General features: G+C 45.3%; 1 protein-coding gene across 1 annotated transcript in view; it reads left to right on the forward strand.

The window, feature by feature from the left end:
• Positions 1 to 16,277, forward strand: part of KLHL29 (kelch like family member 29) — a 459,910-nt gene that overhangs the window by 378,322 nt on the left and 65,311 nt on the right. The window contains exon 8 of the mRNA XM_018575346.1: positions 4,469 to 4,649. Coding sequence (XP_018430848.1) covers positions 4,469 to 4,649 — 181 coding nt within the window. The remainder of the gene's footprint in view (positions 1 to 4,468; positions 4,650 to 16,277) is intronic.

Raw genomic sequence — 16,277 nt, forward strand, 5'->3', positions numbered from 1 at the left:
ACATATAAATACCGTATTTTGCGTTCCATAAGATGCACCGGACCATAGGACGCAGGGAGGCCTGGTGCGCCTTATGGAGCACTCGACAGACCGTAGCTTCTGTGACAGAAGCTGTGACAGAAGCTGCAGTTAGTGACCGCTGAGACAGGTGGCGCTGTGATTACAGCGCCACGGTCTCAGTGATCACACAGAGCAGACGAAGAACGTCCGTTCGGTTTTAATACAAGTGATCTAATCATATCACTTGTATTAAACGAGCAGTGGCTCCTACTGTACATTTAGCTCTGTTTAGCAGGGCTAAATGTACAAAAAACTACTCGCCCGGTGCCCGAAACTGCATGTCTCTTATGGATTCGCTCCATAAGACGCAGGCACATTTTCCCCCTCCCTTTGAAGGGAATAAAGTGCATCTTATGGAGCGAAAAATACGGTATATTGTGACCGGGTATGTAACTCCTCTTTGCCCAAATTGCGCACATTGATCTCAAGATTTTTGAAGTGTGGGTATCTGCGCAGTACAGACCCTCTGTGTTGGTGTTTGTGTCTGTCGGCATTAAAATCGCATTACTCTGCTTTCCTAATGAGGAGATGGCCACGCCAATTCAGTACATTAGAGGTGGCTCAGACAGCGAGGAAGCATTTGTAAAATGAGAAATGCTAATCAGCACCGCAGGTACCAGAGCTAGCATGAGAAAGTTTGAGGCGGGCTCATCCTCAGCGACATCACGTCGGAGGCAGCCATGACTTGCTGCAGGCAGGCTGTCCTCGGGGATGTCTCTTCACTCTCTATAAAAGATTTTCCACAATCCCTGATTCTCAGATGAAGGAAGAGTGTAACCCTTTCTAAAGTCACAGAGGATTCCTAAGCAGCGCATTTACATCTACATTGCCAGGCGCTGTAAACAACATTTAAAGAACTCCAGATGCAACCAAACATGCAAGACGTTTTAATGACCGTGCAGTGAATATGTGCAGCTATGATTCACTGTAAAATGTAAATGAAATTCCCAGGCAAATGAAAATACTACAATACTAGTTTTTAGTATATGACTCTACAGACCCTCAGTAAAGCAAGAGGGAGGCTTGTGTGAATTGTGGTATCTTCTGCACCTCTGTTACAAGGTACCCTCCATTTAGTGCTGCAGATCTTCTTGCTGCTATTAGTAATGAGGGTGGACTGGGTGCAAACCAGGGGCGTAACTAGAAATCACAGGGCCCCATAGTAAAATTTTGTATGGGGCCCTGTGATTTCTAGTTACGTCCCTTGCAGAGCCCACCTGAGATCCCAAGCGGCTCATCTGAGAGTGACCCTGCAGAGCCCAGCATAGACTCTATGGTAGGCTTTTCAGGGTCTTAAAAGCCTACCGGGGCTGGTCACACCCCTGCACACCTCTTACCTGTCAGCCCCAATCCGCTGTCAGCCTCCTCCTCCTGCACAGGGCCCCGCCTCCTCTTCCATCGCCGGGGCCCTGTCTTCTCTTCCATCGCCGGGCCCCTCCTCCTCTGAAGTCACCGGCCCTGCTCCCGTCGCCGGGCCCCACCTCCTCTTCAGCTGTCGAAGCCGGGCCCAGCATCCTCTGCCGCAGCTGCTGGATGTCACTGACACAGCAACGGTTGTGAGGAGGAACGCACCGCTGCAAAGATCACTGACAGGTTGCCAGTGACAGCCAGCAGCCTGACATGCCATAGCGACCCAAGCGGCCAGCACAGCATCAGGGGGATGTCCTGGCCGGGCCCCCTCTGCTCTGGGCCCCTTAGCGGCCGCCTGGGTCGCTATGGTGATTGTTACGCCACTGGTGCAAACTCAGCTCACCCAAGCTCAAAACTCTGACCGCCACCTACTTCTTTTGACTCAATCAGTGTCGGAAGTTGGGGTAGGGGTGTTCCGTATGAGGTATAGCTGCGGGGAATGCACCTCCCTGAAACTGATTGGGTCGGGAGGAGGGGGTGGCAGTCAGAGTTTTGAGCGGACTTGGGTGAACTCAGGAGAACTGAATTTGCACCAAGCCCAGCCTAATCACTGCTTGCTATCTGCATTTAAAGAACTCCAGATTCAGCCAAGACATTTTGATGACCATGCAGTAAATAGGTGCCACTATGTTACATTACATTTTATATACATGTGCTGCAAATGAATTGCCCGGGCAAATGGAATTACTGCAATAACTAGTTTTTGGTATATGACTCTCCAGTCCCCTGATAAAGCGAGGAGGAGGGTTGTGTGAACTGGGGTATCCTCAGCATCTCTGTTACAAGGTCCCCTCCATTTAGTGCTGCTGATCTACTTGCTATATGCATTTAAAGGGAAATTCCATCTTTTAGAAAACAAATAATACATGCACACTTCCTTATAAAATAAAAAAATGTGTATTCAGTGGGGGGGTTAGCATTGAAGCCAGTAAATCATTGGAGCCATGATCAGTGGATCGCAGGTGCAATGCTCTGACTCCTGTTGACTCTTCCTCCCACCCATGTCCATACCTCGGTACTGACATTCAGTAACGTGGACAGAAGGAAGATCGAATGGACCACAAGTGCAGAGTGAATTCTGAAGCTGCTGATCTACTTGCTATATGCATTTAAAGGGAAATTCCATCTTTTAGAAAACAAATAATACATGCACACTTCCTTATAAGACGCTGGACAGAGCGTCACAAGCTGCTAAGAGCAACCTGGGATGCTGTGGCCACTCCTCTTCCACCCCCCAATGAGATGCCGCCTGAGGCAACCGCCTTGGGCTACTTCATTATAGGGAAGGCCCTGAATGGATGATAAGGGATGCAATATTTCATATCATTTTTTGACTCATATGAAATAAAAAAGCAGATCCTAGAACAAGCTGAATATTTTTTTTTTTTTATTGATGCCGTGGGACTTGTTTCTGCTCTTTTTTTCCCCACCTCTTTTTCTGTCTGTTAACTTTGTTATATTTGGTATTCAATAAAAATCACCTTAAAAAAAAGCTGCATCTCTGTGAGTTGTCGTTCCTCTTAAAATGGCATTTTGTCAAGGGGCCAATTTAGGCATGAACAGCAATTCACCAAATTTGTCTCTAAAGCTCCATTTCCATCTCAATGAATTGTTGTTTTGGATTGTTAAATATTCGCTGACTTCCATTATTGCTACAAAAATTCACTACAAAATATGGTCATGCCACAACCTCATGATGTAACAACAATGCAATTTAGAAAAAAAATCAGGAACAAGTCTTATAACTTATAGTAATTACTCTCAAGATGAGCACGGACGGGTCGGTGAAAATTGAAGCATGGTAAGTTAGGTCTGCTGTCCATAGACTATCAGATGTCGAGTATCATTTTCTCGAGAAAAAAGTCAGACCTGCAGAAATATATGGAAGGGCTACATGACTGCGGCGAGGAAAGATTAGAGAAATTAGCAGGCCTTATCTGATTGGACAAAAATAGAAAAAGTCACTGGCACTCCAAAATAATTAAGTCAATAAGGTTTTGTTGACCCAAGTGATAACACCTCTAAGCAGCGTTTTCGGGACCATGCGGCCCCTTCCTCAGGCATGCGGCCCCTTCCTATTTGCCTGAGGAAGGGGCCGCATGGTCCCGAAACGTTGCTTAGAGGTGTTATCACTTGGGTCAATAAAACCTTATTGACTTAATTATTTTGGAGTGCCAGTGACTTTTTCTTTTTTTGTACGTTTTGGCGGAGGCATCTGTTGTTGCTGCTGCACCCGCCTTGCTGCGTTGGGCATTCTCCGGTCAGTAGTGTGATGGGATACATGGACTTTTGACTTATCTGATTGGAGGTTCAGGGTCAGGTGCTAGGGAGAAGCTGTAGCAGTAGGATCTGCAGAGGCTGCTGGGAATTGTTTCTGGACGGTTGACGGGGAATGAAGGTTGTGCCACCAGTCCTCCTTTGTTCACTGCTGTTGATGGATTGAGAACAATACTTGTTTGTCATAGCAACTTGGTGGGATCAGGGGGACTTTGAGGTCTGTGAAAAAGGTGTGATGGTTACAAAATGGGGGGCCCATCTGACAGTATAGTTTAACTCACCTGAACCCTGGTCCCACAGCGGTCAGCTCTCAGCTCTCTCACCCTTCACTCCTGCTGTGGAATGTCCCTTAGCATCCTTACATCTAATACAGGTCAGTGGACCTGCATTAGATGTCATGACATCAGGGGTCCTTAGACCGCTGGAGCCCGGGGGGAGAACTTTTCCAAATGAGCTATTTTGGCCTAGATTGTTCCCTTCTCCTGCCGTCTCCAAACTCTTCACCCTTTTGTGAATAGCCCTGTAAATCTTCTTTATTTGAGTCCTCTAGACAAAACAAGGTAAGTTTTTTTATTTTGATCCTTGACAAAGAAACATAAGCATGGATCTCTCTAAATCACATGCACTCCTTTACATGGTAGGACAATCCGAGACTCGGGGTTCCTCAACCCAAACTGGACAAGTAGCTAAATCATTCTTCTTTTCTCTGTATTTATTTCAGGGGGTATGGAATCTGGTGTAGCTCTAGCTGATGTCTGGTGCTACATGTCCTTACTGGATAACTGGAATCTGGTCTCCAGGATGATCGTTCCAAGGTGTCGACACAACAGTCTGGTGTTCGATGGCAAAATCTACACGATCGGTGGCCTTGGCGCAGCTGGGAACGTTGACCACGTTGAAAGGTAAGCTCTACTCTGAAAACATACCTGCAGAGCTAAATACATGAGCTAAGCACTTATTTTTAAACCTATTATTAATGTCCATCTATAAAGTTTGGAAGACTCTTGGGCTCATGTGTAACAAATTATAGCAATGGAAAAGATATTTTGAATTCTTTGGCAGGTAAAGAAAGCCATAGCGAGTTTCCGGGAACACTGTGGGGTCTATTCACAAAGCTGCCGAGGGCAGCCGAGTGAATGACCGATCAGAAGTGAAGTGAGCCGAACACTGTTCGGCTATTCACTTCAGGCTGGTACGGCCGATTTCAGCCGTATATCGACTGAAAAGGCACTTTACATTTTTTGCCAGATGCGGTTGCCTGAGGTCCCATGCTTGCTGGGGACCTTGGCAGCCTTTCTGTGAGCCGCAGGTGCCTGTAAACATCTCAGTCTTCCTGACACCATGCTGCCCACCTCTGGACCCCTGGTGAGACACCGCACAGCACTCCTGAAAGCCTGCATAGCCCACCTGAGACCCTACACAGCCAACTAAGAGCCCGCAAAGCCACCTGAAAATTGGTGCATACAGCGCTAAAGTGTTCAGGTTTCACTTGAAGAAAAGGTGGCAACCTTACTTACCTCTCGTTTTTTTTTGAAGGAGCTCAGGCTCGGACCGGGTTTTAAGTTGCTTCACGTTCACTTTATCTTTCCTTAGTTTAAGACGTTTTCCCTTACGTAAATGAGGCCAAGGCTTACTTTACTTCACCTACCTTACCTCTCTTCACCTCATTTTAGTAAATGAGGCCTAGGCTCACTTTTCGTCACTTACTTTTACTCTCTTCACCTCACTTTAGTAATTCAAGCTTAGGCCTAGGTTAACTTTTCAGGAGCTCAGGCTTGGACTGGGTTTTAGGTTGCTTCACGTTCACCGTATCTTTTCTTATTTTAAGACGCTTCCCCTTACTTTAGTATATGAGGCCTTGGCTCACTTTACTTCACCAACTTTACCTCTCTTCACCTCACTTTAGTAATTCAAGCCTAGGCTTAGGTCTACTTTGCAGGAGCCCAGTTTTGGACTGGATTTTAAATCACTTCGCATTCATCTTATCTTTCCTTATTTTAAGACGCTTCCCATTCTTTTAGTAAATGAGGCCGAGGCTTACTTTACTTCACCTACCTTACCTCTCCTCACCTTACTTTAGGAAATGAGGCCTAGGCTCACTTTACTTCACCAAACTTACCTCTCTTCACCTCACTTTAATAATTCAGGCCTAGGCTTAGGTTTACTTTGGAGGAGCTCAGGTTCGGACCAGGTTTTAAGTCACTTCACGTTCACCTTATCTTTCCTTATTTTAACCTCCCTGGCGGTATGATTATCTCAGTATTTTTTTTCTTTCTATTTTTTACTTTTGAATTTCTCGCCGGTTCCGCCCCCCTGCAATGCCGGCGCTCGCAGGGAAGGAACCCGGAAGACGCCCAAGTGTGGCTTGGGGTTACCGCTTTTGGTACGGAAAATTTATCCCCGAGCCACACTCGGGATTACCGCCAGGAAGGTTAAGACGCTTCCCATTCCTTTAGTAAATGAGGCCTAGGCTCACTTCACCTACCTTACCTCACTTAAGTAATTCAAGCCTAGGTTTACTTAGGAGGAGCTCAGGATCGGACCAGGTTTTAAGTCGCTTTATCTTATCTTTTCTTATTTTAAGTCGCTTTACCTCTCTTTAGTAAATGAGACCTAGGCTCACTTTACTTCTCTTCCCCTCACTTCACACTGTAGTAAGTCCACCCAATGGAATATGGCCACTTTTTTTTACCGCCAATTTAGAGAGACAATTCCACATGGTACACAGACAATATCACAGGCTCGCCCTAATGATGCAGAAGCATTCCGAAAGAAAATATGGAAGGAATGACTTTTACAGGGTATCGGAGTTTCCCCTTAATCGCCCTTCTGGCTTCAGATCATTAATAGATCATTGTTCGAGCAGGTCGGAGTTTGACAGATTGACGGCACCTATAAATATCTCACCCAGTCACAGAACTTTATGTGCGTACATCCTGCAAATATAGATGTTCCATCTGTGCCATAACGAACATTTAAATTAGTTAATATCAAAACTTTGGGTTAGTGTGTGAATTTGTTTCTGGGAGATCTCCCGCTGCGTCCTCCTTCAGGCCCTGTAAGAGGCTGCAAAGGAGTTAAAGTTTCCAATTAGGGCGTTTTTTTACATAATCTCCCACCGAGCCCTGGTTTCTGTATCTCGCTTGTCCTCAACGGGCACACTGTAAACCTTTCTGATGGGATTTGCAAGGCTTCAAGTTATAATTAATCTGCAGTTATCTGCTCCGTGATTTATGAGCGGAGACAGCGCAGGAGAAAAAAAACAGACTAATATTATACGTCCCATCTGGTTTATTCTTGGAGATCAAATATTTTTACAGAGAAAAAAGGGGGGTTAATTGGATTTTCTAATCTGACTTTTTGATGTGCCCACGGCCATAACATTGACATTCTGAGCAAAATTATGCCACGAGGCAATTACTGGAGGAGAATCGCTCACGCCCTGCCCGCTTGTCGGCCCCTTGATTTCTGGATCATGGAGGTGGATGGTGTATCAGCTATATTCGGGTGGAATGGGGGGGTTGGGGTGCAACGTCAGCCCTCTGCTGTGACACTCAGAAACATGCTTTAAGCCAGGAGTGCCCATTAGGTAGATCGTGGTCTACCAGTAGCTCCCGAAGCTGATGCTGGTAGATCATGAAGGGTGTGAATGGCGGCCCCTTTATTCCATTTTGGTATATTTATTTAGCTGTGCACACATGATTACCTATTTGCCTGAGTCTGCTGAGCCAAGCTCCCTGACACCTTTCTGGTGGATACTGGTGGTTGAAGTGCTATGTATTACATCAAAGAATATTAGTTTACACAGCCTGTTGCACTACACTGTTTGCAAAATACAGCAAGGTGAGCCTGGAGAGAGAGCGTGAGGAGAGACAGCTCATGTAGCTCGTCGTTTGAAAAGTAGATATTAACACAAAAAATTGTGGGCACCTCTGCTTTAGGCTCTGTAGGTGAGCACAGCCCTGAGGTAACTATAATCTTTTTGCAGCTTTTCATTGCATCCCCTGGTTGTGGCCTGCAGCCTCTCACCTACTGCTGCTCATCTTGCCTAATGCCGAGGTTCACTTTAAGGTCCCAAGAGCTCCCTCCAGTCTAGCAGCACAGCGGGATAAAACAGTGCTCCTCTATTTCAGTGCGAGCTTATGGTTAAGTCTGACCTGGCTGGAAACAGCAGACTTTTTATAAGGCTAACTGAAATTGTATTAGATGTCATTAAGCAGGGATGCTAATTACATTTGACAATATGCAAATGACCAACAGAGGAATGCAGAGGTCCACTCGGGTCTCCAAAGAGTGCCCTCTAGTGACTGCTGGCAACACAGCTGGATAAGACGCTGCTCTTCTGTTTCAGTACAAGTCTGTGGTTAAAGCCACACACTGTTTAAGGCCCCATTCACATCAGGCAGGGGTTGGGTGTCACCCAGAGCGGAGACTGGGTGACACCCCTGCCGTGATGTCATCGTGCATGTATGGTCGTCTGACTGTGCCTGCCAGCGGCCATCTTGGTGATGGACGCCGGCAGAGAGAGGAGGGGACGTACACCCGACCGTAACCGAGTGCCCGACTTTTCAGAGGGGGTGACAGCAAAATGAATGTCGGTCATTTGGGTGTCACCCCTCCAATGGTGGCCCCCGGGTGCGGGCCGCACCCCCCTTGTGACGCCACTGACACCAGGGCGATTTCTGCAATTTTTGAAAGGGCATTTTGGGGCGTTTTTAATCGCGTTTCAGCACTGAAACACAATTAAAGACGCCCAAAAACGCGCTGATCAGTGCGTATCCATTGAAATCTATATGTATGGGATCGTTCATGTTGGCGGTTCAGCGCGGACAAATCCGCTTGACCGAACCGCCCTGGTGTGTACGGGGCTCACACTAAGGCTCACACTGAGCGTATAGTCGCAGCTGATTCAGCGCGACACAAAGCTTCCACCATAAAGTCCCATTCATTCTTGTAGCCGCTGCGCACACATCCAAGGGTTGTGTCGCAATAAGCAAACCGCCTGTCGCGGGGAAAAAAGTGCAGGAGCTTCTTTGGGGACAGATCTCGGCCGGTTTTGTCCCCATAGACTTTGTGGCTATTGAGTAATCTATTTGAATGAACATTTTTTGGTCCGGAGTTCAGCTTTAAGAGATGGTGACATGCACAGGACTCGCCTGCATCTGCCTTTGTTATTTACGTAGCAGTGAAAGTAATGAACACACTTTTACAAATAGGAGTGACATGTCTGTGGCTTTTACCGCCGGCTGCTGACACGAGGGAAGCGTGTTTGCTGACAATTAAACTCTTACGTCATTTTTTATTTTACAGATCAGCATGAGTTTTTTTGTTTTTTGTTAAAACAATCGCCAATTGTGTCCTGAAAGCTGCGCCCCGTCATCTCATTCTAGATGGTAAATCAGGCAGCCTCGGGTTGTCCCATTGACATGGCTCGTCTCCGCAGGAAGCAAGTGACACCTAGTGGCCGGGACTCCAGCTCGGGTCTGGCTCATCTCCCATCCAGAGCTTGGCTGGAGCTTCCCTCCCCTGGCCCGGCTCTCGTGGTGAATATCGCAATGAGCCAGCCTAAAGCAAACACGTACTAATAAAAAGGCTTTGGACGGACGGCTGTGGAGGAGAAAAAACACCATCCGTGGGGTTGGTTTTCTTTCAACGTGCCCTATTAAGGACGGAGGTTGAGAGTTTGTGCTCCTTCCAGCATCCCGCAGCGCGGCGTGCCCCTCTCAGCGGCCATCTTGTTCTTGGCCTTTGTTTCCTTTGGATGTACTGTGGAATTTTTCCACCTTCCCGAGATTTAGTCAGCTTTTGGTTCTGGAGGTGAAAACAAATTTTGCACATAGTAGTTTGGAACATTGTGTACCAGTCATATACAGTACACATCATAAGGACATATATACCCTGGCATATATACCTTGGATATTTCTTTAAAGGAACTAAAAATAAATCTGTATTTCTATATTGAGTTTCTGCCCCACTCCTAATAATCAGATCCACCTAGAACAGGGGTAGCCAAACTCCGGCCCTCCAGCTGTGGTGAAACTACAAACCCCCATGATGCATCTCTCTCCGGCTGTGAGAATCTTGCTATGCCTCATGGGATTTGTAGTTCCACCACAGCTGGAGAGCCTACCCCTGACCTAGAAGTCTGTAAGCTTACTGAAGACGCCTCAATGCAGTGACACCATTTCACTCAGCCCTGTAAAGGTGAACTTCCTTGCGCCACCTCTCTTAAGCTAGGTTCACACTGCAGCAACAGCGGGGACGCACAATCATGTGCTGGCGCACACAGCGGTTACCGCGCGGCCCCATTGATTTTAATGGGGTAACATCCGCGCAGCAATCGCTAAAAAAAAGGTGCTTGTACGTAACTTTTTTTGCGATGCACAAAGTGCGACTTTTTTAGCTGCAATTATGGTAAATTGCACAGGGGGAATCGCCGCGGGAATTCACTTGATCCGCCTGGCACGACTGGGGTGTCAATAGAAAATAATGGCACCCAGAGTGTGATCGGCTGCGGTGGGCGACTCCGTGACCGCGCGGCAATCAGTACGGTATTGTGCACGATTGCTGCGTGGTGAGGAGTCTCCCAGGCGTGAACCTAGACTCAGAGAGCCTGCCTTCTGTACTACAACTCAATGTCTGAACAATGTACCCTTATCATTGCGTGCTGGACGCAATGCATCCTGGGACATGCATATGCACAATGAGCATGGTAGTTTCAGCACAGCTGGAGGGCCGAAGTTTGGCTACCCCTGCTGCAAAGATGCAAGTCAACTGGAGGAGAAAGTAGAACGATCAGAGGGATGACCTTATCAGTATACTGCTGCTCCTTCACTGTCTAATCATAGGCTGTGGGTGGGGTGGTGTCACCATTATATTCCTTAAACTAAAAACAAACCTGTATTTCTATAGTGAATTTCCATAAATTCTATCCCGCTCCTAGTAACCAGATCATCTAGAAGACTGTACACTTGCTTATTGAAGATGCCTATAGGATGGACTTCCTCAATGCACTGACACCATTTCACTCAGCCTTGTAAATATGCGCTTGCTGGTGTCACCGCTCTCACAGAGCCCGCTCTATGAACTTCAACTCAGCGACTGAGCAATGTAACATTATCATTGCTTGCTGGAAGTAATGCATGATGGGATTTGAAGTCTTGAGAAATGGAGATTGCATCACATCAAGTAGCAGGGAAAGAGATGCAAAGCACGCTGGGAATGCAGGAAGTTGATGGAAGTGATGGGCAGACGGAAGGCAGCAATCACTACATAAGGGATGAGCTTTGATTGTATTATCAGAGACAACTCTACTATGTATTCCTATTACAATGCTGATGTTATAACAGGGGGGGATATGCTGAGACATTAGATCTTTAATACAGGTTTTGCGCCCCAAACAAATGAAAATGTCACATGCACATAACTTGATATGATATGAGTTGACTGCCTTTAAAGGGGACCTGTCTTAAAGCGCAATCGAAGCCAAAACTATTTTTTGTTTGTTTAGTTTTGAATAGAGTGGAGAGGGATTAGAACCTCTGTCAAGTTTTGATTGCAGTCTGTGTCCCCAGTAGGGAGATTCACTCTCTCCCTGGTGACCTGGCCCCTAGTCCTGGTGACCATTATCACTGAAAGTGAAATCCAAAAGTTTGGGTTGTCACCAGGGCAAGAATAGACTGAAAATCTTCCAATGGGGACACTAGTTCCAGTAGTGGACTAGTGGAGTAGAAATCAGAATAGTAATCTTCCAAAGGGACACTTTTTCTGATGACCTTGCCGACCACCATGGTCTTCTCTCTCTTTGGAGGGAAATCCTCTCACTTCCTGTTATGGCTATCAGACAGGAAGTGACAGGAAATCTCCCCAATGGGGACAAAGCTGACTGGGTTATAACCATGCCTTTAAATGAAAGTGACGTTTTGGCTTCAGTTCTACTTTAAGATAAAGATGTTGCCTAGACATGTGCGATGCGTTTCGTTCCGAATCAAAATTCATACGAATTTTCCGAAATTCGGACACATCCGAATATCCGAATCCCAATGTATCCGAATGTGTCCAAATCCAAATTTCCGGTTTCCGAATTTCGGATTCTGTCCGAATTTTGTTCAGAAACTAAACTGAATCGGACATGTGACGTTTCTGGCCAATCAGATGTGTTTTTCGGTTTAATGCATCCGAATGGGTCTGAACAGGAATTTTCGTTATGGCAACATGGGAGCCATATACAGTATATACATAAAATACTAAAGCTGAAGCTCCTAGACCCAAATGGCATTCGGGATCCGAATTTCCGAATTGTATTCAGGAGCTCACAAATCCCATTCAGGTCTGGGAGCCCCAGCTTTAGTAATATAGATATCTATATATCTATATATATATATTAGGGATGCACCAATATATCGGCCACCGAAACATATTGGCCGAAAATTGCACTTTTGGCTAAATGCCGAAAGTGCCATTTTTGTGCCGATACGTTGGCTCAGGTTTCTTTCCGCTGCTCTGTGTCCCAGCGGCCAGAGCGGTGTGTGGGCGGAGACAGTGCTGTCACAGGAGGCTGAGCTCTCCTCCTGCACCCCTCGCTCAGTCTACTGTGACAGTGTGTGTCAGAGAGGAGAGCAAACACTCGATCAGTGATCGCTGAGTGTTTGTAGATAATTGAGGACATGGTATGTTAACTATATCCCCAATTATGAATGAATGGGAGTGATCTACATCACCTCCTGTTCACTCATGATTGTAGTTATAGTAAACATACTATGTTCTCATGTTATCAATGAACAGGTTATAGAGGATTCCTGTTCACTTATAACAGGGGCTGCAGAAAAAAAAAATTCTATTTCGGTGCACCTCAAACTAGGTCTTATTTTCGGGGTAGGTCTTATATTACAGGAATCAGGGTATTTTCAATGAATATTCGTAAACTTATCTGAAACTAACGAAAATTCGGATTTCGTCCCAATCCAAAACCCGAACCGCATTGAATCTCAGATCCGAATTCCTAATGTTGACTAACCTCCTTCTGGAAATGCTAGGCGCCTGGCTGTCATGGCCATCCATCAGCTTCAGGACTGTTTCTTTAATGACAACTCTCGACATCACAGCGTTGTATGGTTGTGCAGCATTGGCGTGCCGTTATGATCACCACGTACCTTCTTTAACTGAGACGCCGAGCTAAACTGCGCTCACACACGAGAGCGCAACCCCAGCCACCTCCAGGTAACGGGTAAATGATTAAGTAAATGGAAAAATAAACCAGCAGTGACACAGTAAGTATTGAAGATGATGCAATATGATGTGCAGGGCAGCGAGTGATTTAAACAGAATATTTCTGCTTCATTAATCGGCCAGTTATAAAAATAAGATGAGCTGCGAGCCGCTGACAAAGAAAAGGCGTCTTATCAAACTCTCATTATTTTCCCCACAGTGCGGCTCCGTCTGTAACAATTAAAATAAATTGTTTTTAAAATAAATAATTTAGTCTCCCCGACTCGGTGCAAAAAAAAAATAAAATCTCTTATCTAGAAAATATATAAGAAGTCTATGGAATCTCTTTCTATGAGGAAACAAATGGCGCGATTAGACGGGCAGCAGACGCCACCTCCCTCTGGAAAGAGATCCACGGCGTAACGGTTATCACATGGCGGTAGAACAGCGGCTGTCAGGCATTCAGGAAGTGATACTAACCCATAGACTCCAATGGCAGAGCACCAAAAATGCGAGTAACATGCTTTTTCCTGCGTCATAGCACATGACATCAAGCCCCTCCCCCATAGAAAGCTTTATGTGGCTTTCATTGGCCAAAACAAGAAGCATAACGCATGAAAATGTATTAAAAGTGGATTAAAATGCATCAACGAGGAAAACACGTCAACGAGGAAAACACGCTAAGGGGAACACATGAAAATACAGACGCAAAAGTCTCACAGCGGGATTACTATTGACTGAGTTCCTCATCGAACATCAGCCTAAGGGCAAAAACACTGGAAGGAGAATTCTATTTCTAGGTGTACAATTCTCTCTCTCTCTCTCTCTCTCGCTCCCTCTCTCTTCTCTCTCTCTCTCTCTCGCTCCCTCTCTCTTCTCTCCCTTCTCTCTCTCTCTCTCTCTTCTCTCTCTCTCTTCCCCTCTCTCTCTCTTCTCTTCTCTCTCTCTCTCTCTCTTCTCTCTCACAATCTCACACTCTCTCTCATCAAAATTCGGACGAATCTGAATTTCGGATCCCCTCAGAATTTCGTTCAAAAACGAAACTGATTCGGATATGTGACTTTTCTGGCCAATCAGATGTGTACTCTCTCTCTCTCTCTTCTCTCTCTCTCTTCCCCTCTCTCTCTCTTCTCTTCTCTCTCTCTCTCTCTCTTCTCTCTCACAATCTCACACTCTCTCTCATCAAAATTCGGACGAATCTGAATTTCGGATCCCCTCAGAATTTCGTTCAAAAACGAAACTGATTCGGATATGTGACTTTTCTGGCCAATCAGATGTGTTTTTTGGTTTAATGGTTCTGAACACGAATTTTTGTTACGGCAACATGGGAGCCATCTGATTGGCCAGAAAAATCACATGTCATAACGAAAATTCGTGTTCAGTATATACATATAATACTAAAGCTGAGCCTCCTAGACCCGAATGGCATTCGGGATCCGAATTTCCGAATGCTATTCGGATCTGAGAGCCAAATACATACTGTATATTACTAAAGCTGAGGCTCCTGTTTTTCTGTGGTATTCGCAACGAATATTCGTAAACATATCTGAAACTAACGAAATTAGGATTTCATACGCATCTGAAACCCGAACCGAGCTGAATTTCGGATCCGAATCCCGAATTACAAAATAATGAAATATCCGAACCGAGCCGAGTTTTCCTGCAGCTTACATGTCTACTATCTATCTACAGTATCTATCTATCTATCTATCTATCTATCTATCTATCTATCTATCTATCTATCTATTTATCTATCTATCTATCTATCTATCTATCTATCTATCTATCTATCTATTTATCTATCTATCTATCTATCTATCTATTTATCTATCTATCTATCTATCTATCTATCTATCTATCTATCTATTTATCTATCTATCTATCTATCTTGTATCAATCTGTTGATAAGGAAATTGTTTGTTTAGAAGAGAAAAGTTACACAGTAATAATAAAGACTAAATAAAATGCAGTACAGATTAGGAATGGAGATTAGCTAAACCCGCGACCTGTTGCATGAAATGCCTCGCTCTGCAATATTTAGGAGACTGATTGAATGCAAAACCGGACTTTCCAAGGACATTGTAACAACACATTTCAAGGACATTGTTCTAATAACATCGGCAAAGTTATTGTTATTATACTAACATTACCATATAAACATTTCGAGCGTTATTCCCTTCCTCAGCCGAGTGAATAACCGAGCTGAAGTGAGCCGAACTACGTTCAGCTATTCACTACGGGTCAGTACGGCTGATTTCAGCTGTACATCAGCTGCACTGTATGTTCGACTGAGCCGAAGTGCCGAAGGACTTCAACTCAGCCGATCCAACATCTGGATTTGCATAGGGGCCAAACGGCAATGAGTGAATAGCCGAATGCCGCCGAGCGGCATTCAGCTCGGCTATTCTACTCGTCACCTCCGTGGTACCGAGCAGAATAGAAAATAAGGAAAAAAGTTGGGGAAAAAAAGTTGACAAATATTTTTAAAAATGTAAATATATATTACAGTTTAAAAAAATAAATAAAGATTTTTTTTGTAAAGAAAAACAAACAATTGGACGAAGCTAGCAGTGACCGTTAGCCCCGCCCAGCTGTTTCCTATTGGCCGACACTTGCTAGAGTCTTCTAGCAGGTCCCGGCCAATAAATAACAACTGGGTGGAGCCGTCCATGATGTGATGGCCGGCTCCGCCCAGTTGTTATTGTTTAATGACAGATCAGCGTCCCCAGGTCAGTTGGTGATGCTGATCTGTCATTGCAACTGGGCGGAGCCAGCTGTGAGATTTGCGGGGCTTACGGCCGGGCCTTCGGCAGACCGTTCATCCCGCTTCGGGTGTCACTTCTACTCAGTCGAGCCAAAGCATATGCCTTCGGCTTGGCTGAGCCGCTCGCTGCTGTACAAGCTATTGTGAATATCCCGTACAGCAGCACTTCGGTTCCACTGAACCGAAGCACTCCGGCGGCCGAAGAGAGCCGAAGGATCAGCCGAAGCTACGGCTGGATCCTTCGGCTCCTTTCTGAATAACTTAATATTGTCATTTAACCATTAGTAAAACATACAATAATTGGTTTTCTTTGGCACTGTTTATCTATCTTTCTATGTACACATCCTATCATACGACACAAATCAGAATTACGGGGTATGGTCTACATATCAGTGTTTTGGAATTTATGACCTGTTTGATATCATACAATCTTGGGCCTTTGCAAGGATACCGTCTCCTAAACTGAAGGACACACTGAGCGTGTAAGCTGATTTTAGAAGTCAATGTTCTGGTATTTTACGGATTTATTTAAAGTATTTTTTTTTAACTTGTGTGCTGC

The sequence above is a fragment of the Nanorana parkeri genome, unplaced genomic scaffold (genome assembly GCF_000935625.1).
Source record: "Nanorana parkeri isolate BGI_ZX_2015 unplaced genomic scaffold, ASM93562v1 scaffold53, whole genome shotgun sequence".
Lineage (NCBI taxonomy): Eukaryota > Metazoa > Chordata > Amphibia > Anura > Dicroglossidae > Nanorana > Nanorana parkeri.